The sequence below is a fragment of the Chamaea fasciata genome, unplaced genomic scaffold (assembly GCF_029207755.1).
Source record: "Chamaea fasciata isolate MVZ Bird 193981 ecotype frontalis unplaced genomic scaffold, bChaFas1.0.hap1 SCAF_3, whole genome shotgun sequence".
NCBI classification, from domain to species: Eukaryota; Metazoa; Chordata; class Aves; order Passeriformes; family Sylviidae; genus Chamaea; species Chamaea fasciata.
In genome coordinates this window covers 1,434,707-1,454,624 of record NW_027094088.1, presented here as the reverse complement: position 1 = coordinate 1,454,624, position 19,918 = coordinate 1,434,707, and the positions used below count along the sequence as shown (strand labels likewise).

The 19,918-nt window shown below is 47.9% G+C and overlaps 2 protein-coding genes across 7 annotated transcripts; one reads left to right on the top strand and one right to left on the bottom strand.

Moving 5' to 3' along the window:
- The first annotated feature begins 33 nt into the window (after nt 1-33).
- TRMT6 (tRNA methyltransferase 6 non-catalytic subunit) lies at nt 34-9,937 on the top strand. Of its 3 annotated transcripts, none has more exons than XM_066177686.1 (11): nt 34-152; nt 1,462-1,589; nt 2,018-2,127; nt 2,525-2,616; nt 2,706-2,789; nt 3,804-3,928; nt 4,990-5,324; nt 5,534-5,619; nt 7,930-8,032; nt 8,115-8,201; nt 8,906-9,937. In XM_066177686.1, the coding sequence occupies exons 1-11, from the start codon at nt 58-60 to the stop codon at nt 9,080-9,082; spliced, it is 1,422 nt and encodes a 473-aa protein (XP_066033783.1). In that variant the 5' UTR covers nt 34-57; the 3' UTR covers nt 9,083-9,937. The 3 variants fall into 3 exon arrangements, with proteins under 3 accessions (XP_066033783.1, XP_066033784.1, XP_066033785.1); XM_066177688.1 differs by lacking the exon at nt 34-152 and adding an exon at nt 276-296; XM_066177687.1 differs by lacking the exons at nt 7,930-8,032; nt 8,115-8,201; nt 8,906-9,937 and adding an exon at nt 6,391-6,583.
- Nucleotides 9,938-10,426: 489 nt separating this feature from the next.
- On the bottom strand, nt 10,427-19,593 carry CHGB (chromogranin B). 4 transcript variants are annotated; one of them, XM_066177682.1, is made up of 5 exons: nt 19,529-19,593; nt 14,934-14,977; nt 13,967-14,060; nt 11,610-13,237; nt 10,427-10,809 (listed from the first exon to the last, which is right to left on the bottom strand). In XM_066177682.1, exons 1-5 carry the CDS (start codon nt 19,563-19,565, stop codon nt 10,726-10,728), a joined length of 1,887 nt encoding a protein of 628 aa, XP_066033779.1. In that variant the 5' UTR covers nt 19,566-19,593; the 3' UTR covers nt 10,427-10,725. The 4 variants fall into 4 exon arrangements, with proteins under 4 accessions (XP_066033779.1, XP_066033780.1, XP_066033782.1 ...); XM_066177683.1 differs by lacking the exon at nt 19,529-19,593 and adding an exon at nt 18,995-19,034; XM_066177685.1 differs by lacking the exon at nt 19,529-19,593 and adding an exon at nt 18,388-18,450.
- Between the last annotated feature and the right edge of the window lie 325 nt (nt 19,594-19,918).

Below are 19,918 nucleotides of genomic sequence, written 5' to 3'. Positions count from 1 at the left end.
CGCGCGGCCGCCCCGGCGCCTGCGCAGTGAGGGAGCCGCGGCGCCGCAGCGGCGGCCATGGAGGGCGGCCCGAGCCCGCGCATCCGGGAGGGGGACTGCGCCGTGCTCAAGAGGGACGACGTCTTCAAAGCCGTGTCGGTGCTGCGCCGCAGGTGAGAGCGGCGCGGGAGGCTCCCGGGGCCGCCCGGAGCCTCGGCCGGGCTTCGTGCCCTCCGGCCCCGCCATCCCCGGGGCGCCTGTGGCCGGTCCCGGTGCCCGTCCCTGTCCCGAGCGCGGTCCCGGGGCCGCCGCGCCAGGCAAGTCTCCTGCGAAAGGTTTTTATGTTTTTCTCGCTTCCTGTGGTAAAACCCCTCCCTTCAAACCCGGAACATATCCTGGCCGCGTTCCGAGAAGACTTTGAAAGAGATTTAAGAGGGGTCTTTGCCTTGTCGGTTGAAGAGGAGCCGTGTGGCGGCCGTGGCAATCGCTAATTGCGATTGTTAATTGTCCTCGGCGCTGTGGGTGTGGAGGAGGATGCGCTGGCGCTCCGCTCTGGGGAGTTCCTGCTTTGCAAGGGGTGCCGTGAAAAGTCTCCCGTTCCTTTCTCCTGAAAAGAAACGTGGCGTAGCAGGAAAGCTCCTGCAGCCCAACAGGGAATGCCGAAATCGCTGGCCACAGCCTGGGCTCTTTCCCTGGCAGCAATTTTATAGACCAGTGTGTAAAAGTTGGGTGATGTGGCCAGATATGCGATTCAGTAGGATGGAGATCCAAAGGTGCTATGCTTGAACGAGACCTCTCTGAAAATTCTGCAGTTCACAGTTAGTGAGGAGTGTGATTTGCATAATTAGGGCTCGTATTGGCGAGTTTTGATGCGAATGTGAACGTGGCTTAGATCCAAGATCGGTGTTTCCAGGGGGGCCAAGGCAGCCCTTGTTGGTCAGCCTGGAAGTGAAAGGTTTTGTGAACAAAGGAAAAATGCACACCTGCCTTGGCGCAATCAAAATGAAAGGGATGGACAATTTTAATTTTTTTTTTTAATGAAACATTTCCGGGATTACAAGACTCACTCTGCTGTCTGTTCTTTTCACAACAACAGTCTTTTGGGAAGTGTTATTTCGGAGGAGCTTTGCAAAGTGCAGGACCATGCTCATCTTTTTGCTACTGCTCTGCATGACCCAGCTTGGACTTAATATATTTCTGACTTTCTCTGTCAAAGAATGATGCTGAAAAGTGCCATAGCCTTGAAAATTCTTCTGAACTGAATAAAAGAGGTCCCTCCTATATGGTCTATTCCAGGTCTTTGTTCTTTTTCAGACCAGCTTAATGTGGGTTTTGTGGTTAATTTCACTCTTTGTCCTGCTTTTCTTTGGGGATATAGATAAAAATGTCACATAGAAAGCTATAGTTTAGGCTCAAACACAGTGGGTTTCAGGTACAGTAAAGAGAATGCTTTAAGTATTAATCACTTTTCTGTTCTTTCAGAAAAATCATTTTTGAGAAGCAGTGGTTCTACCTGGATAATGCCATTGGACACATTTATGGCACCACGTTTGAAGTGACCAGTGGTGGAAACCTGCAGCCAAAGCAAGAGGTGGAGGAGACCACCACAGGTATCCCAGGGGATTGACAGCTGGAAAAACGATTTCAAATTAACTTGTCTCTTTGGTGATACCAGAGAAATTGGGAAAGCTTTCTGTGATTAATAGAATTAATACATTCTCTCTGTCGTAAAAGTGCGTGGTTTTGTCTTGATCAGCGGTTTCACTGGTCCTGCAACAAATCACCTTTTTAATGTGGGAGAAGGTTTGACCCTTAGCCTGGGTGATTTTATTTACATTAAGTTTTACCTCACCTATTACATTTCCTTGCTTAGGGCTGCTCTTTGCAAGGCCATGAAAAATGTGTGTTTAACCACGAGAAATCTGCTCTTCTGTGGCACTCAAATCCTGTGTTTGCTCCCACTTGTTGACACTAAAATCCTGTGTTTGTCCCACTTTTTTGGAGGTAGATCTGACAAGTCTGTGTCCTTTTCCTTTAGAAGCAAAGGAAGCAGGGACAGACAATCGTAACATAGTTGACGATGGGAAGTCTCAGAAACTGACTCACGATGACATAAAGGCTTTGAAGGACAAGGGTATTAAAGGACAGGTAAAAATAAAAGGGTTTGGGGTCATTTCTGTGCTACCTGCAGGAAGTAATAAATGCTGTGGAGTTTGGAGTGAGGGAGATGTCTGGTGATTGAGCAGAGGGGAGGAACTCCATGAAACAGGGAAAAAAGAGACCCTCAGGAATGCTGGAATCAGACCCAAAGAGGGAGTTGGATTAAAGGAAACATTACTGAATATTCTAGGATAAACGTTCTCAGTTCTAGGATTTTTATGCAGAACTGTGTGATTAAATTCCTACCCAGCAGAAGTTCATGGTATATACATGCCTCTACTGGAAGAAAATATTTTCAGTGTTTGGTTAAAAAAAAAAAGTACTGTCTGTGAAGTGAATGAGAAATAAATGCCAGCTGTAACAAAAATGAATTGTCTCTTCCAAGGAAATAGTCCAGCAGTTAATAGAGAACAGCACAACATTCAGAGACAAAACAGAATTTGCTCAAGATAAATACATAAAGAAGAAGAAAAAAAAGTAAGTGGATTTTAAAATGTGAAAAATACTGGGTGGTGCCCTAAATTGTTGAGATCAAAATGAGACCATGACTGTGGTTTTTTTTCCAGGTATGAGGCAGTTATTACAATTGTGAAACCATCCACTCGCATCCTGTCGACCATGTATTATGCCAGGGAACCTGGAAAAATTAAGTGAGTTGTCATTAAGTTCCTTTTGCCAAATGAGAACAGAAAGATCCTTTAATACTTTTTAAATACCTGCACTGGACCAAAGCGTACAAAACTCTCCTTCTCTTTCTTACATGCTTTAACATCTTTTTCTGATTATCCAAAACACTTGTCACTTCAAGATCCTTCCTTTAAATTTTCCAGCTGCTTGAGCATTTCATAACTACTATTGTAGTTGTGAAAATTCAAGTTCAGGGGTTCAAAGTCCTCAATCAGAAGTCTCCAGGGTTTATTTAAAAACCTGTGGGTAACTTTGGGGTTGGAGTCAGAGGGGGCCATGCCTACAGAGAGCTGTTTGATTTTCACTCACCTAAGAGATACATTATTTTAATGTAGGAAGAGTAGATTTAAAAGCTTCAAATTTATCTTTATTTAAGGCTTTTTCCTTCCCCTTCCACCATGTCTCTCATTTGGCTGCTTTAGTTATTAGAGGTCAGTTGGAATTTGTGTAGTTATCCCTGAGTCTCTTCAGTGCGTGTTTTGGGTTTTGGTGCTGGGCTGCAGGTGGTGCTCCTGCAAAACGGGTGAAAACCACGTGGGATTCGTTATTGGATCAGGGAATGCATCCATACCGTTTGTTCTTTACAAAGCTGACATGCCAGGGGGAAAAACAAACAAAAGGTTAAAAAAATAATTTCTCTGAGTGGCACAGCACAGGGTCCACTCTGATATGTGCACCCTGCTTCATATCCTGCTTTTCCTTTCCCTGGCTGATTTCTTGTTGCCTCCAGTTCTAGTTCCTCATTATGAGAAGAACTTCATTATAAATGAACTTCACATATAATAAATAATTTGTGTTTCTTAGAACTTCATGATCAGATGTTTAATTATAATTTGGTGTGCTGACAGCGAAGGTCACTGATGTGTTTTTTTTTTTAATCTACCTGTAATCCAGCTGGTTTTTTTGGCAGGCTCCTGGGCTAGTAAGGCAGCGTCTGTAAGCAAACTGATGTTTGTTCAATCCCTTTTGTTTTCCAGCCACCTGAGATACGACACCCTGGCTCAGATGCTGACCCTGGGGAACATCCACGCCGGCACCAAGATGATTGTGATGGAAACTTGTGCAGGGCTGGTGCTGGGGGCTGTGATGGAGAGGATGGGGGGTGAGCTGCCCCTCAGCCATCACACACCTGTGTGTGGGGCACAGAAAACACACAGCTGGAAGGCAGGGCCGCAAAAGGCTCCCTCAGCTTTGGAAAGCTGGGCTTAACACCTCCACCATTCCAGCAGAAACTTGGTTTCCCACTGGGGAAAGTTTTGGCATCGCTTGGATTTATTTTGCAGTTACTTAAAAATCGAGAGTTAAATGAGATATAATTGCTTATAGAATTATTTTTTGATTAAATTAATAACTTTGTGTGTAGATCTGGTTTAGTTTCTCCCCTTCACACTGAGTTCAGAAAAAGCTGTAAAGGAGCTTGTGTGGAGATTCTTCCCAGACACCTGGAAGTCCAGGAAAGTGAATGGCAGAAGACAGGAATTCTGACAGCACTGGAAATGTTGCTGTTCCTCTTGTTCACTGCACAGGATTTAGTGTGTCTTGGTTTTATTTCAGCAGCTTTGGGGCCACAGGGAGTAAATAAGATACAATTTCAAGGACCTATTGAAAAGTTATTTTTTTGTGTGTTTAACATCTCACAGCTTTTCCTTTAGCTCTTCCCCTTCTTCTTTATTGAAGAAATTCTTTGCCTAATTAAGCTCCTTAAATTCACTTTTGGGTTTTATCCAAGCAGCTCCATAAATAAATAACAGAAAGTGTATCAATTTTGTCTTTTAATTATTTATGAAATGAGCTTTTTCTAGCAATTGGTCATTCTGAGCTGATCCTAAATACATGTTTGATACACAAATTTTCCATTATATGGAATATCATATCATGGAATATTTGTGTATTAAACAAATATTTATGGAATTTTATGGGAAAAATTTTTAGAATTTTTTCCATATGGAGAAAAAAATAACTTCTGCATTTCAGTAACTTGTCCTTTTAATAAAGGTTTTCTACCTTGAGGCATATTTCAATTTGATGCCTTGATTCAGAGCAGGCAGTTTACTTCCTTTTTCTTAAATGGAGCCTTCATTTAAACATCTTAGGAAGAATTTTAAGAAAGAATTGAAGAATTCTGTGGCTTTCTAATGTGTTTTTATTCTTTCCCTCCCCCAGGCTACGGCTCCATCATTCAGATGTACCCAGGAGGGGGCCCTGTTAGAGCTGCCACCAGCTGCTTTGGATTCCCCAAAGCTTTTTTTGATAATCTGCATGAATTTCCTCTGAGCAAAGTGCAGAGTGTCCTGTGTGGGACGTTCAGCACAGAGGAGAATGCAGTGCTGGAAGAGGAGAGCAATGGGCTGGGTGAGGAGAAGCAGCAGGAGCCAGAGGAGGAACCTGCAGCTGAAGCACCCATGGAGATGAACCCAACAGAAGAGCAAGACACCATGGACATCAGCGCTGAGGATGGGGAATTTAAAGAGAACAAAGAAAAAGAAAACAAAGAAAACGTAAGAATATTTATTGTGGCCGTTGGAGTTCACTTTTGTGGTGTGGATGTAAAATTCTGCTGTCTGGATGCAGCTCAGTCAGGAACTCTGGGAGTTGTCTTTTGTCTTACATTAAGATGAAAAACAAAAGGAGAATGCAGTCCGGGCAATAATAATTGGATAAGTAATTAGCAGTTTAAAGTGCCAGCTGTTTGTTTTGTTGTTCAAAGGTTCGGGAAAAGCAAATGAAACAGTGGGAGAGAAGGAAAAAGCTGAAAGAAGCTGCAGCTTTGCTGAGAGAGAAGAATGCTGATGGGTGAGTTTGGGAATAATAATCCCAGTTTAGTGCTCCCACTGAAACTGCCCAGGCCATGGGATGGAGCAGAGAACTGGGGGCACAAAAGGCACTGCTGGAGATTTTTTTTCCTTCATTGAAATGGTTTGAAATGATCTACAAGTCAACCAAATACAAGGAAATGTTAAAAATAAAATTTTAAAAAATCTCTCCAAAAAAACCAAGAATTCAGGTAGAATCTAATTCAAAATGACTGCCAAAAAAATCACAGGCAAAGTAGAACCTGAGGTTTTAAGTTCATTAAAGTGGAACTAAATTTGTTGATCTGGGTTGGTTTTTTTTTGGTTATTATGTTTTTAGAAACTCATTTCCTCTTTACACAGGAAAAAAAAACCCCACATAACTTCATTTTACCTGCCTTAGCCAGGATCAGTTATTCCTGAGGAACAATTCAGCACAAAGATTTATTATCATAAATTTAAACCAGTCAATATATTCCTAGAAATTGAGCTCCAGAATAGTGTAAGAGGACTTGGTGGGTGTGACTTTTTCCCTGTGTTCTTAGCAACTGCTGAAGTGATTCAAGTTAACCAGGTAACATTAATTTAATGACATTCCTATTAATATTTTGGTTTTTTTCCTCCAAAGAATATTGGTTCACTGGGAATGAAGCTGCTCTGTTTGGATAAATTTTACTGCACATTTACTTGGCGTGGAATAATTGGCTTCAAATTAACCACTCAGTACCTGAGCAGAAACAGGAAAAAGAAGGATTGGGGGATTTTTTTGCAGGAGAGAAACAGGGAAAGGACAGGGAAAAAAAGGTGCTCAGCAGTGGGGAGAAAGACTGGGACTTCCTGGCAGAGTAAAGAAAAGCTGTTCATTAGATGAAGGTGGGTACCAGCTTCAGGAGGAATCTGAATTTAAATCTGTAAGTCCTGAATTTAACAATATTTATGACCGAACGTAGAGGGAACCATTTCAGTTAAATTTCTACCCTCTGTGCTGCTGTGTGGTAAAACACTGTTTGGACTGGATCTGTTTGTTCAATTCCTTTTGTGAGAGTTGAGGCCTGATGTCAGGCCCCTGAGGGGAAAAAGGAAGATATTCTTTGGATGTTTGGTGTTCTTTTAAAGAAGATTTTAGAGACAGACTATTCCATTTTTCAGAAATGGGCTCATGGACATGCCAGAATTAGACCATGTCCCTCACTCTGCCTCTTCCTGTCCTTCCTCACCCTCTGCATCCATCCTGTGCTGGCAGCAATCTGTGCTGCCATATGAAAGAGCAACCTTGGATTTTCCCCAATCTCTGAGCCCTCCTGGAGCCCCTGGCAGTGCCAGGGCGGCATTCCAAACCTTCCAAGGCACTGCTGCCTTCATTTTGGAGCACAATTCTGAGTTCTCCACTTGGAATAAATGGTCTGCAAGGCCGTGGCTGGCAAACCACCAAAGTAGGAACAATTAAAAAAGAATCATCTCAGCTCCTCGTCTCTGTCGTATTTACAAAACTGAGCATCAATTTTTTTACCTCCCTTTTGTCAGGCAAGTTGAACTCTGCCCCGGCGCTGCACATTCCCCTGGAGAACAAATGTTAATGGTTGGGGCATCTCAGCAGTCTCTGTGCACTGTGAAAAAGGAATTTTATTAGCCTGTTCTTTCTGCACAAGCGCAGCTTATTAACTAATTCACTAATTATCAACCACTTCTTGCAGTTCAGCAGTGATTTTTTGGGGGGGTATTTTTTGGATTAAAACTGGACCCAGTGGTAGAGAATCTCAAGCATCTGTAGATCCAAGTTACTGTGTGATGTTAGAATGAGGATGGAGATAAAACGGGAAGCTTTTAGGACATGGTTTCTTTTTAAAAGATTTTTAGTCGTGCCTCTTAACGATTTGTTCTGTCTTTAAATATTTTTATATAAAATTATTAAATGAAGGCTACTCAGTCTAAAAGAGCCATGACTGAGGCAACATTTGGCAGTCACAAAACTGAAATTGGGTTTGGGAAATACAGAGCAAGCAACAGGACATTTCTTAGACGGTGAGAATTCTTGTGGAGCCTGACACAGCTGAAGGGAGTGCTCCTGCAATGCTTTTAATATTCTGCACCTTGGGGAGCAATGCTTCAGCCTTTTCATTAGGCCGGCAGGAAGTGATGATTGGTTTTTCCGTTTGGGGAGTTGTCAGAGCAATGAAAACGCTGATGAGACCCTTCCAAGCTGTAATTGATTGCTGTGCTGAGCAGGAGGAAATGTCACTGCTTCAGTTGGTTTTCAGAAGCAGAAAATTAACGGGCATGAAACTTTTTTTTTTTTTTTTTTTTTTGGCAGCTTAATTGTAGCCAGCAAGTTTCATCCCACGCCCTTGTTACTTTCTTTATTGGAATTTGTTGCTCCTTCGAGGCCTTTTGTTGTCTACTGCCAATACAAAGAGGTAAATCAGGATGTCCCTTCAGCTGTTGCGGGTCAGCGTGGTGCCAGTTCTGCTGTGTAACCTCCTCTCTGCTCTTTCTCAGCCACTGCTAGAATGTTACACCAAGCTGAGAGAAAGAGGTGGAGTCATCAACCTGAAACTGTCTGAGAGCTGGCTAAGGAACTACCAGGTAAGGATCTGCCCAAGCCAGGGCAATTCCTGGCAGCAAAACATTCCCTGAAACACGGGGGGAAGCTTGGACTGGCTGAAATAATGTGTAAATCGGGCATTTACTCCACCCAACACCAGTGGGTGCTCTGAGGAGCTTCATTGCTTCACTGGAGCAATTTCCAGTGGAAAAAGACTTTCTTGCAGTTTGTTAAACATTTGTAGGGAAGTGGCAGGGTTAATAACTCCTGAGCAGGAGTCCTGTGTGCAGCTGCAGTGAGAACAGCCCTGCAGTGTCCTGGACACCGGGAAGAGGCACAGCTGAGGGGACAGTCCCTACAGAAAGGTGTGATGTGGCTGGAAGGGAAGGCTCAGTGCTGTGAAATCACAGAATCCCTTTGCACAGCCCCTGTGGTTTCTTGCAGAGCACCTCACTCCTGAGCACTTCCAGGGGTCTCAAACATTTTGCTGGCAATGCCATGAAGAAGTGACATTATCATGGATTTCTACAACTGGATTCCCCTCTGCAGATAAAGATCAATTCTCTTCCCAAATGGCTTGTTTGTTGTGGCTGGGGGAAAAAAAAAACAAACCTCCATCCTAGCCTGTAAGCTGAAATGGCTCCGCGTGCTGCGCACACACAGGGTGGATTTTTGCAGGGGAGTGTTCTGGGTGTGTTTTGTTGTTTGTTTGTTTGTTTGTTTGTTTGTTTGTTTGTTTTTAAAGGTCCTGCCAGATCGCAGCCACCCCAAGCTGACCATGAGTGGAGGAGGGGGGTACCTCCTGTCTGGCATCACTGTGCTCCTGGAGAAGGGCAGCTCTGATTGCAGCAACTCACAGGCACCAAAGGTGGAGGAGGAGCCGTCATCTAAAAGATGCAAACTTCAAGACCTTCCCTGTTAACGCTTGGAGAAGTGACTTTGTGGGTTAGGTCTCAGGAGTTTAGCGAAATGACCAGTCCCCTGTGTGCTGTTGGCAGCACGGGGCTGGGCAGCTCTCAGAGGGAGCAGCAGAAGTGCAGGGCAGGGAGGAGCTGCTCCTCAGCACTTCCCCTCATCTGAATGCCAAGGGGAGCAAACATCCCCCTGAACCCCCAGGAGCTTCAAGGAGGAGAGAAGAGCAAGAGGAGACAAAGCCTCAGCGCAGGCATTCTCTCTGTCTGTTGCCAAATCTGAATTATGAGGGGTTTTTAAAACACATCCAACTTAGTTTTCCACTCTCCCAGCAAGGCATCAGAGGATTCCCCTCAGGATTCCACTGCTCTGCTCCCACTTGGGACACAGAACTCTGCTCTCTTCAGTAACTGAAGACAGTAGAATGAACAGCAAAAACCGTACACAGTTTCTTTTCCAAAGGAACGATAAAAAGAGAAGTCTAATGGTAGAGATGACCCCATGCTTACAGCATGACTCCACATTTTCCTGAAATAAATACAGAGGAGAAAGTGCATGTTCTTAAATTAAAATACTAAATATTTAAACGGTGTCAGTATTGTCTGTCATTTTCTGAGACATTTTCTGAGACTTGCTGTATGTTTTTAAGATATTCCTATTTTGAGAACTGCTGTATGTATATTTATTTATTCTACTCTTGGATCTTTCAGATGTCGGGCTTTTTTTAAATTCATTTTTTTTAAACTTTGCATTTGCCATTCCAATTAAACTACAGGGTGTTTTCCCTAAAGAGATTTATCTTCTTTTCCTTACTTTTCCTTCTTTTTGGAAATAAAGGTCCAGCAGAGGCTTTGCAACAGCTACACTAGAGCTTCAGGTTTTATCTCCCTGTGCTTTCTGTAAACTTCCCAGTGTTGTTTTTCTACTTTTTGGGAAGTTTCTCTTCTCTCTTTTCTTCTCCTCCTTATGTGAAGAACCCGTAAAAGGAGAGGATGTGGATTTCACCATCTCTTCATTCTAGAGGGCTGCTCATCCGAGATACTGTGACAATAAAAACAATAGCGTGGGAAAAGCACATTTGCATAGATCAGTTTGAGAAATAAACAGTTCATTTGGATCAAACTGGCTCCATTTCACCAGCAGTGCCACTGACACAGTATCCCAGTTTTCAAACGTGCCATAATCCCTGTGAAATGAGTAAAGAAACGAGAAATAAATCACTGTTGACATTTCCAATGCCTTCTTCCCTCTCATGCTAACAAAATGCACAGATGGGCTCCTTGTGACTTTTAAAGCTGCTAAAATCTCAGCTCGCTCTGAGATCACCCCATCAGCCACATGAACCAGGAGAAGGTTTGGTCCAAGATCAATGGTTTTTATTATTGCAAACTCAGACAAATAGATTCCTGAAGAACACTAACACAATCATCTCCAAAAAGCATATTAAAAATACCTGCCCACGGGAGAGGTGATGTCACTAAAATTCATGCCATTCGGGTCTCAGGAGCGTAACAGCAAAATAAAGACACTTGGAGCTGTGTAAATCACTACACAAGAGTGGACAGTGGGTAGGATTTCCTGGGTTTGGGGCAAACAAGGATCCGGCGGCAGTGAAATCGCCGCAGGGCGCAGGCGTTGATTGCCAGCACGCCTTCAGCCTCTCCTCAGGCTGTTGATCTTCTCTGCGATGTTCTGCAGCTCCAGATCCATGGTGGCCAAGTTTTCCAGCTGCTTCTCCTGGGAAAACACGGACAGCGTTTTTACGCGTCGTTATTTATTAACGCTGCCAAGTGTTTTGTTCTGTGGAAAGGAGAGAGAAGCCCGTTTCTAAGGAAGGTTCTTGCCCTGCCACTTCCCAGTCCCTGAGCAGAGCAGGTGTGGGCAGCTCATTTTTGGGAGAGCGGTGGAATTCCCTGCTCTGGACTGAGCTGAGGATGAGGAAAGCATCGAAATTACCGCGGTGATTTGTTCACACCAATTAACACCCGTGTTAATCAATGCACAGACACTGTGAGGCACACAGAGGGATGCGGCTGATGGGAGCAGGCTCAGTTCTCCTGGATCCTGGAGGATTCACCAGGTGTCAACTACACGCAGGAACTGGACTCAGAGGTGCAATGAGGGCTCTGCTCTGCAATTCCAGCTGATTTCCCTCTAAACACCCGGGTCACTTTCCAACTCGGTACGTTAAACAGCCCAAAGCGGTGCTGTCAGTTCTCCCTCTGCTCCTGCTGCAGTGGCACCTCGGTTTTGTCACTCTGTAGAGCCTCGAGGGCCCAAAGAGGAATAAAATCTTTCCCTCCCTGCCTTGCAGCAGACAGGAGCTGTGGCTTTACCCACAGACTGTCCTGGGGGTAGTTCGGCAAACTCCAAGTTCCGCCGTTCAAAAATCCAGCAGATTTTTAAATCGCTGAAGATCCTCTCTCAAAATGTGAACTAACCTTGGTTGTGTTTTTCCAGGCAGCTCCCCAGCTGCCTTGGGAACGGATTTGAAGTGCTCTTCCCCCAGATTTTCAGACAGACCGCTGCGCACTTACCTCCTCTTCTGTCAGGGGCCTCTGCCTCAGGCTCCTTCTGTCATTCCCAGCCACGTGACGTTTCTTGAGGTCTTCTCCAGAGCTGTAGAGCTCCGGGAGCTCCGCTGCCTTCTTCCTGTAGTTCAGCAGTTGTGCGAGTTGATCCATCTTGTTGTACTGCCTTTCCACGCCGTACCTGGCTGTCTTGCCAGGGCTCCTCTTCTCGCTGCGCCTGTGCTTCAGAGCACTCTGGACTTGCTTCTCTGACCACCACTCATAGTCATTGTAGTCAGGGAAAAGGCTCTTCTCGGCCAGGGCAGGCCTGCCTTCCTCCCTGCCCTCCAGGAGCTGCTCCCCTGCACTGTCCCTCTTGTCCAGGTGTTGGCTTTTCCACCACAGCAGTGGGTAGAAAGGCCTGTAGGACGCTGCGGTCCTCTTCTCCTTCTCTGCAGGGACGCGGCCTCTGTGCTCTTCTCTCTCTGCAAATCTCTCCTCCTCCTCATCTTCCACCTGCTCGCTGCTGTGATGCTTCTTTTGCACCTCCTCCTCGTCCTCCTCCTCCAGGCTGTCCTCGGTGCTGTGGTGCCTCCTGGCCTGTCCCTTGAGGGACCTTTCCTTGTTCCACAGGTGGGATTTCCCTCCCACACGGCGCTGCCTGTCCTTGCTGAGGTACCTGTCCAGCTCCTCCTCACTGTCATGGAACATCCTCCCCTCAGAATGGTGAGTCCCCTGCTGCTGCCTGCTCTCCTCACTGTGCTGATGCCTCCTGTTCTCCCTGCCCTCCTGGCTGTGCTGCCAGCTGTCCCTGTGCTCCTCACTGCCCTGCTCTGCAGGCCTGTCCTCCTCCTGCAGCTCCTCGGGCCTCCCAGGAGAGCCTCCCTTCTCCTCAGTCTCCTCCTGGTGCTTCTGGTGGTGCTTCCACTGCTCCCAGAGATTGGCCTGCCCTGGCTGTGACCCCCTGTCACCACCACGGCCCCTCTTCTCTTCAGAGGAGCCACCTGCTCTGTGCTTCCCATGAGAGCCTTTGGCTTTGTAGGGCTCCTTCCTCTCCTCCCTTTCCTCGCTCTCCTCAGACTCTTCCCGCTCCTGCTGGTGGGAGAAACCACGTTCCTGAGCCTCCTGCTGGTATTTCTCCCTCCCTTCCTCCTCTCCCTCTTCACCCTCCCCGCTTTGTTTGGAGGGGCTCCGCATTATTCCCTCCTCCAGCTGCCAGTGGCCCCTGGGGCTCTGCTCACTCCCAGCACGGAATTCCTCCACGCTCAGGCCCTCAGAGCGGGACTTCTTGGTGACAACAGCAGCCTCCACATCCTCACAGCACCTGCCCTCTTTGCTCTCCTCTTCACTGTGGAAATCCCTCTCCTCCTCCTCCTCCCTCCTCCCGGTTTCCTGGTAGTGCTTTTTGTCTTCTGTGTGAAGTGTCTCCTCCTGAGCGGGTGTGTGCTGTCCAGCCTCCCCTTCCTCGCTTTTACCTCCCTCACCAGCAAGCTTCTCCTCATCACCTCCTGCCAGGTATTTCTTGGAGTCCTCTCCTGCCTGCCTCTGCTCTTGCTCCACGCTCCCAGCAGGATGGCTTTGGGTCTCTGCTGCCTCTTTGGGATGCCTCACCTCAGGCTGTCTGTTTTCACTTCTCTCTCTGGCGTTTTTGTCACCTGCAAGAGCAGAAGCAGCACCATGGAGTAATCCAACCCTCCGATGAAGTGTGATCTCAGAGAGGTGACTGGCTTCCCAAAGTACCGAGGAAATTTGGACAGGATTGATTTCTTAATTCTGCTCTTAAAACCATTAGTTTGCTACTGTTTTGCATGCTTGCCTGGAAAAGGATTAACTAACTAATTAACTCCACTTAATTAGGCATTTTAGAGGTTCCCCTGGAATTTCTGGAATAATTTTCCTTCTTTGGCTTTTTTTTAATCACATTTTTAGCATTGAATCAAGCCAGCTCTCATTCCCATTAAAAAAATCAGTGGGATCTGGAGTTGTGTTCAGTTCTTTGAATGTCAGAGCTGGCCCAACACAGATAAAAATAAAAAGACAACCCCAAAAACACCAGAGTTTTGGGTTTTTTAGCAAACTTTAAAAGTTTTTAAAAAACTGACTGAAAAAAAAATCAAATATAAAAATTATCATCTTCTCAGGCTACCTAAAGAGTTTGCAAATCCTCTAAGACTCTCCAGGTGGTTCAAGAGGAGAGGACAAGGGTCAGCTGAGAATCCCAGACAATTCCCAGCTCAGGCTGTTTGTTCCCTGGGAGAGAAGGAAACCTGAATTCTGGCACTGAAATTTGGATTCACCAGTTTCACACAGGCTGAAGTAGCAGCTCGCCAGAGAGAAACCCTGCCCCAAACTCCTTCCCCAAGTTCAGACAATGCTGTACTTACTCCTCCTCAGGATTTCTCTGCATTCAGGATTAATGGGGGGAGCATTTGGTTTGGAGAGAGCGTTGGACAGAACCTCCACTATGCACCGGGTCACCTGGAGGAGACACAACAGCACAGGAAACCCTCAGGGCAGAAATGGGAACTCGCCTGCTCACCCAGCAGGCAGAAAAGCCCCTTCGAGATTGGAGTTCGGGCTACTATCAATGAGTTTGGAGTAATCCTGTGCGTTTGGGCTTTGCCCCTCACTCCTGTACCAGTAGGAAGAGTTCCCCTCTCTTTTCATCTCCCCTTTGGTTTGCAGAGGTAAGGGGCTTCTTTTGTACCTTCTTAAATATTCAACACCCTGCTCAGTGCAAAGGAGAGTCAAACAACGTGTGGTAACATCCCCCCAGAAAATAAACAGACACATTGGAAGGGTGAGGATTGTCCTGTAGGGTCTGTCCAAAGGCAGTCTGGACTGCCAGCACACTAAAACACCTCTCTGTCCTCTCTTCACCTGTGTGTGCTCCATGTCCTGCCTGGTTTTCAGCTCTCAACATTCAACTGGATTGTCTGGAGGCAGAGAAGATGGATTGATTTAGGGGAGTCCCACAATGTGCTCGAATTCCAAGCATCTCCTCAGTGTAAGATGATTTTCAGGTGCTGAAGTTGCTGGTGGGAACAAGAGCTCCTCTCTGCCGGGGGTACAGGAGCCATGAAACATTTATGGAGCCATTCGTCTTTTAACTCCTTGTGCTTATTACCAGGAGTTTGCTGATCTAGATGATCACAGTAACCAGTGCAGGGGCTCTGGGGTCAGGTTGAAGGGGCTGGGAGTAGATGATGGCATTTATTATTCATATAATAATGATTTATTATTATTCACAGGCTTAGGGAAAAAAAATGAAGCCTTGCCCTGAGATTTTAAAGCAATGGAGAACACATCAGTGATATTCTTCTGAGGTTGGTTTGACAAGCAGCTACTCACCATTTCCTCAGTGTGGTCTTTTTCCACTGGAACTGTGCTGGCACCTGGAAGAAAAAACAATTATTAGAGACTCATTAATACAAACATCACTGAGAGGAGTCCTCAGTCAAATTGGTCTGATGAGAGGGACCAGCTCGAGTTTTGGGTTGGCAGTCAACATAACCAGGCAGATCCCACATGAAATCTTTCCTTATTTGGATGGAAAAGCCGTGGCAACTTGAGAGAAGAGAGAAGAGGCATGGTAACACTTGCAGCACTGAAATAAAACACGCCAAGAATAAGCCCACCCGCGAAAAACGCAACACCAAAGAAATTCCAAAATGGAACTTTACTTCAAATCAGCTCCTTATACAGTTGCACCTGTTTGATGGTAAAAAGATAATAATTCAAACCCAACAAGCGAGGCCTGTTTGCACCCCAAGAATCTTCTGGCTTCTGGAAGAAGCTCTGGGTGCACTCCCTGTCAAGAGCAGAGCATTCTTCAGGACTTTAAAGCAGCAATTTCTGCTGGAGAAACGCTGTCTCACTCAGAGGTGGCCCCTGGAAGGACGGAGAGAGCCAGAAGGCACAGGGAAATTTCCATTCCCTGTGTGGCCCATTATCATTCCAAGAAATAAACAGAAGCCCCTCCAATCTCAGTGGAAAACTACTCTGGAAGGAAGCAGCACAACCCACCTCTCTGTCTCTGCCCCTGAGGACATGTGGGATAACTCACACCTCCTCCTTGCACCAGTTCTCCTGTACCTGGGCCAAGGAATTTGCTTTTGGAAAAGAAGCTGCTGCCAATAAAACCTCTGTGCTGCCTTATTCTGCCATCCCTGCTGCAATGCCTCCAGCTGGTTAATGAGCTTGTGTGTTATTAATAAACTGTGGCAATTCCCACGCACCTGGAGATTTGCAGGAGTGAGGTTAAACACCTGTGCCAGCCACAGGAGTGTGAGCCCGCTGAATCCTGGCTCCCACAGGTGCAGAATCACACAAACGCAGCTTGGGGTGCAGCTCTGAACTCCTTCCAGGGGTCAGGAGAGCCCTGAACACAGCCATGACCTCTCCGTGGCTGGGTCAGAGAGACACCTCCAGAAATGGATGAGCACACAGCACATCACGAAGGTAAAGGAGGTCAGATTTACCTCTCAGCATGAGGAGGATGAACACTGCCCCGAGGAAGGCAGGAGCAGGTAGCCCTGCACCATTTAAAGCAACACAACCTTTATTCTGTGCGCTGGCAGAGGAAGCAGACATCCCCTGGAGCACTGACTCAGAGTGCAATAGAGTAATAATACAATAATAACTGCTGGTATTTCTGTGCTCTCCCCCAAACACAGATGCAGGGACGTGCTTCTGCAGCCCCCAGCCCTTCCCCGTGTCTGCAAGTGCCAGCAGAGATGGGAACCCACACAAGGAGAGCACAGAAGGGATTCCCCTAAAATAGCACTGCCTCCCTCCCCCAGCATTCCCGGAGCGCCAGGTGCTGTGTGAGGAGAGCTGGTGCTGCACGGAGACAACCCCAACCCTCTCCCCGGCTCTGCTGCTCAGGGCTCACTGAGGCAGCCTCCCAGTTCCTTCACTCATTATGCAAATCAATAATTATCACCCTGCCCTGTGCATGGAGGAGCAGGATGGACACACGTGGCGGCAGGAGACAAAGCCCCCGGCACTGAAAGCGCTGCTCTTAAAAAGACATTCTCTCAATCCCACAGGTGCTGGGGATGCTGCTCCTACAGCAGGAGCCGATCCCAGTCTCCCCACACATGAAAGCACAGGGATGAGCCCCTTCCCTCTTTTGGGGGAGGCTCCTCTGCTCCTCCAGCCCCTGAGCAAACCTGCCAGGACACCAGGGCAAACATCTGACTTTATCCTTTTAACGACACAGCCACAGAGCACCTCCTGTGAGTGATGAGATAAAGCCCAGAGCGCACAAGCTCCTGCACATCTTCTCCCACTCCAGGCCGCCCCCTGAGCGCTGCCAGGGGCACAGGAGGACAAAGGCAGGTTGTCCCCACTGCCCGTGCTGTGTCATTCAAAAGGTTAACACTGAAAGGCAGCACGAACAAAGAGGGAGCATCACAACGACGTCAGGAGAACCAAATGGCATTGGACACGTGTCATGTTAACCTGCCTGGAGAAACAGGATGAGCCTGCAGTGCATGCCAGGGCCTGAAATACCACACGGAGGCAGCTGCTGTGGCAGTGGGGAGCCAGCAGTGCCCCACTTCAGCAGTGCCAGCCCACCTGGGGCCACCTGGCAGCTAAAGGGGCTGGCCAACACGGCTGCCTCCCTGCCCAAGTGTGCCCAGGAGGGGAGAGGCCAGCACCCCGGCAGGGACAGCAGGACAGCCACCCTTTGGCTCACAGGGACACACCAGAGGGGAGCACTGTGGGCTTCCAGAGCACCCGAACACCAAGCTGGAAACAAACCACCCCCCCACTAAATAAAGCTAAACCCCGGCTCTGCTTTACCCTCCTGAACCAAGTCTGCCCAGCAGATGATTTGGTTTTGCCTAAGCGCTGAGAGTTGATGAATCTCACGAAAAGCGATGATAAAAGCAGGACAAATTCACAGGGTTGTTGGCTGCATCTCCAAGGTTAGAACAGATCTTCGGGTGGGTCCCTAATGAAATGCCCACATGGCTTTGTCTCATCAGTGCAGATGACTCAGTGCAGTGTCATTCCTCATCGAAATGTCACAGTGGCTTCCCAGGCAGGATCGCCGAAATTTAGGCATATTGATTTGCAGGAGTGCCAGAAAGTTCTTGAAGTTAATGTTTAACCAATTCAACATCTGAAAGCACGACAGACAGCCACAAAGGATGTCAAGAAGCAGCTGATCTGTTTGATGGCATAAACAGGAAAAAAAACAAAAAACCAAACCACTGGGTAATAACCCCCCATAGAATCTATGGTGTAAGTGTGGTGAGCTTCCCTGTGCCGGGGTCTCTGCCCCCCGGATTCCACCCTCCCTCTTCGATTCCAATAAAAGCACTTGAAGGCACTCAACTTCCTCACAGTCCCAGGACAAGTCCCAGAAGTGTGGAGACTTCTAACAGACCTAAAGCCAAAACACTCAACCCAGAACGACACCGACTCTCACGCAATGATGTAAGTGTGCATAAAACACTCCAGAGCCAAGCCACCACCTCATCCTCTTGTGTTTAAGCTTCATTTCACCGCGGGGTTTTAGGATTTATTGCCGCGTGCAAAAAAAAAAAAAAAAAATAAATAAATCCGGTTAGTTAAACCTGCAGAGCCGCTGGGCACAAACCCAGCGGCACTCTCGGAAGGAGACGGCAGCGAGAAGTCTTTGTGCGAAGATGCTGCGCCGGGATAAAAATAAAGGCGGAGCAGCCGCGGAGCTCTCTCCCAGCGCCATCCCCGCAGCCCGGCCCCATCGCCCCTTCCCGGGGGGTGACCCCGGGGCGATCCCCTCCATCCCTGCATCCCGTTCCCCGCTCACCTGCCAGGGCGGCCAGCAGGGCGAGCAGCGCCCGCGGCCCCATGCTCGGCTGGGTTTGGTTGGGCTGCGCTCGGCTGGGCTGCGCTCGGCGGCTCCGGCGCGGTTTAAAAGGGGAGTGGGGGCGGAGGAGACGGGCGGGGGGCCCCGGGGAGCTGCGTCACTGCCAGCCCGTGGCTGTGCCGCCCCCGGCAGCGGCCTCCCCCTCCCCTCCCGAGCACGGCAACTTTCTCACAAGCCCAGCTCGTTCTCCTTCCCTCGGCAACTACCGCAGCCGCCCTTCCGAGACCCCCGCGCATCCCCCCGCCCCGCCGTGCCTCAGGAAAGGGGCAAAGCGCGGCTTCCCTGCCGCTTTCTGCAGCTCGGAGGATGCGGTGTCATCCTTACCGTCCTTTCCCACCTTTCCCACCGTCAGAGGATGCCGAAGGGAGGAGGTGAGCTAACCCATCCCTCCCAAACGGCTTCCACACTCCTTTCCCACCGAAGGCTCTTCAGGTGCTGCTGCAGCCTTTTCTTCCTGCAAGGTTTTCGTCCCTTCCCCTCCTCTCACGGCCTCCCCGCACCCCTACCCAGGACACCCGGACCCAGAGAAGGAGCAATCTCATGTCACCTGGGGAGGGAATGACACGCAGCATTCCCCGAGAGTTCTGCCGGGGAAATCTCTGCCCTCAGCATCCATCTCCACAGGCAAAGCTCTTATTTACTGTGATGATGCTCTGGGGAGCCGGAGGAAGCGCACACAGATCAGGTTTTACATCGTTTCCTTTAACAGCCCCCGCTGTCCCAATTAGCCCTTAGTGGAATTAAAAAGCTCAAACGACAAGTTAAAGCGAGGTCTCCACAGAGGAAGCCCGAACGTTCCACCGTGTTCCCTTCAGAGCCAAAAGAACAGAACTCCTTTCGCTTTTCATTAACCCTCAGAGGGCCACCCCCAATTTTACGGGTATTTTCAGTCTTTGTCTTTTGTCGTCTGTCCCCAGAGGAAAGCAGATGGCCCTCTAATTGCCACTGCTCCTGGAGGACAATGGATCCATACATCACGTTGGCAGTTCCCTCTGTTCTCATCCCGTGTGCCGTTCTATTGTCCATTAACAACGGCAGCCTGCTGCAAGCCCTAAAGACAGAAAACAGGACACAAACTCACCATCGGGCCACAAGGGAAGCAGGAATTCCAGCTCCATTTGAAGCCTGTTTCAGGAGACACCAGGAGGCAAAGCCAGACACCTTCTTCACCCCGCATTCAGTTCACAATTCCTGCAAAATAACAGAACCCGTTTGTGGAAAACAAACCATCTGCCTGCTGGTCCTGTACTGCCCAAGCCAGCCCCGTCTCCGCAGGCAGATGTTTCTTAGGAAATGCTCAGCTTTGGCTTTGGGAAGCCAAGAGCCTGTTTCAAAAGACTGACAAACTTCCCTGGCTCCAAGGCCCCCCCTGTGTGAGTGAGGATTCAGCCCGGCCTCAGCCTCTTCAGCTGCTCATGAGAAATTTGGGTGAAACGTTTGCCTTTTCTGTGTTCTCTGCTCCTGCAGGTAT

What these genes read in the sequence shown, in the direction of transcription:
- TRMT6 (XM_066177686.1), top strand. Translation starts at nt 58, where the DNA reads ATGGAGGGCGGCCCGAGCCCGCGCATCCGGGAGGGGGACTGCGCCGTG. An exon ending in TCTACTGCCAATACAAAGAG is followed by an intron (nt 8,033 to 8,114) that starts GTAAATCAGGAT and finishes GCTCTTTCTCAG; the next exon opens with CCACTGCTAGAATGTTACAC. An exon ending in GCTGGCTAAGGAACTACCAG is followed by an intron (nt 8,202 to 8,905) that starts GTAAGGATCTGC and finishes TTGTTTTTAAAG; the next exon opens with GTCCTGCCAGATCGCAGCCA.
- CHGB (XM_066177685.1), bottom strand. Translation starts at nt 18,430, where the DNA reads ATGGGGCCGCGGGCGCTGCTCGCCCTGCTGGCCGCCCTGGCAG. An exon ending in CCTGCTGGCCGCCCTGGCAG is followed by an intron (nt 14,978 to 18,387) that starts GTGAGCGGGGAA and finishes TTTTTCTTCCAG; the next exon opens with GTGCCAGCACAGTTCCAGTG. An exon ending in GGCCCCTGACAGAAGAGGAG is followed by an intron (nt 10,810 to 11,609) that starts GTAAGTGCGCAG and finishes GTGTTTTCCCAG; the next exon opens with GAGAAGCAGCTGGAAAACTT.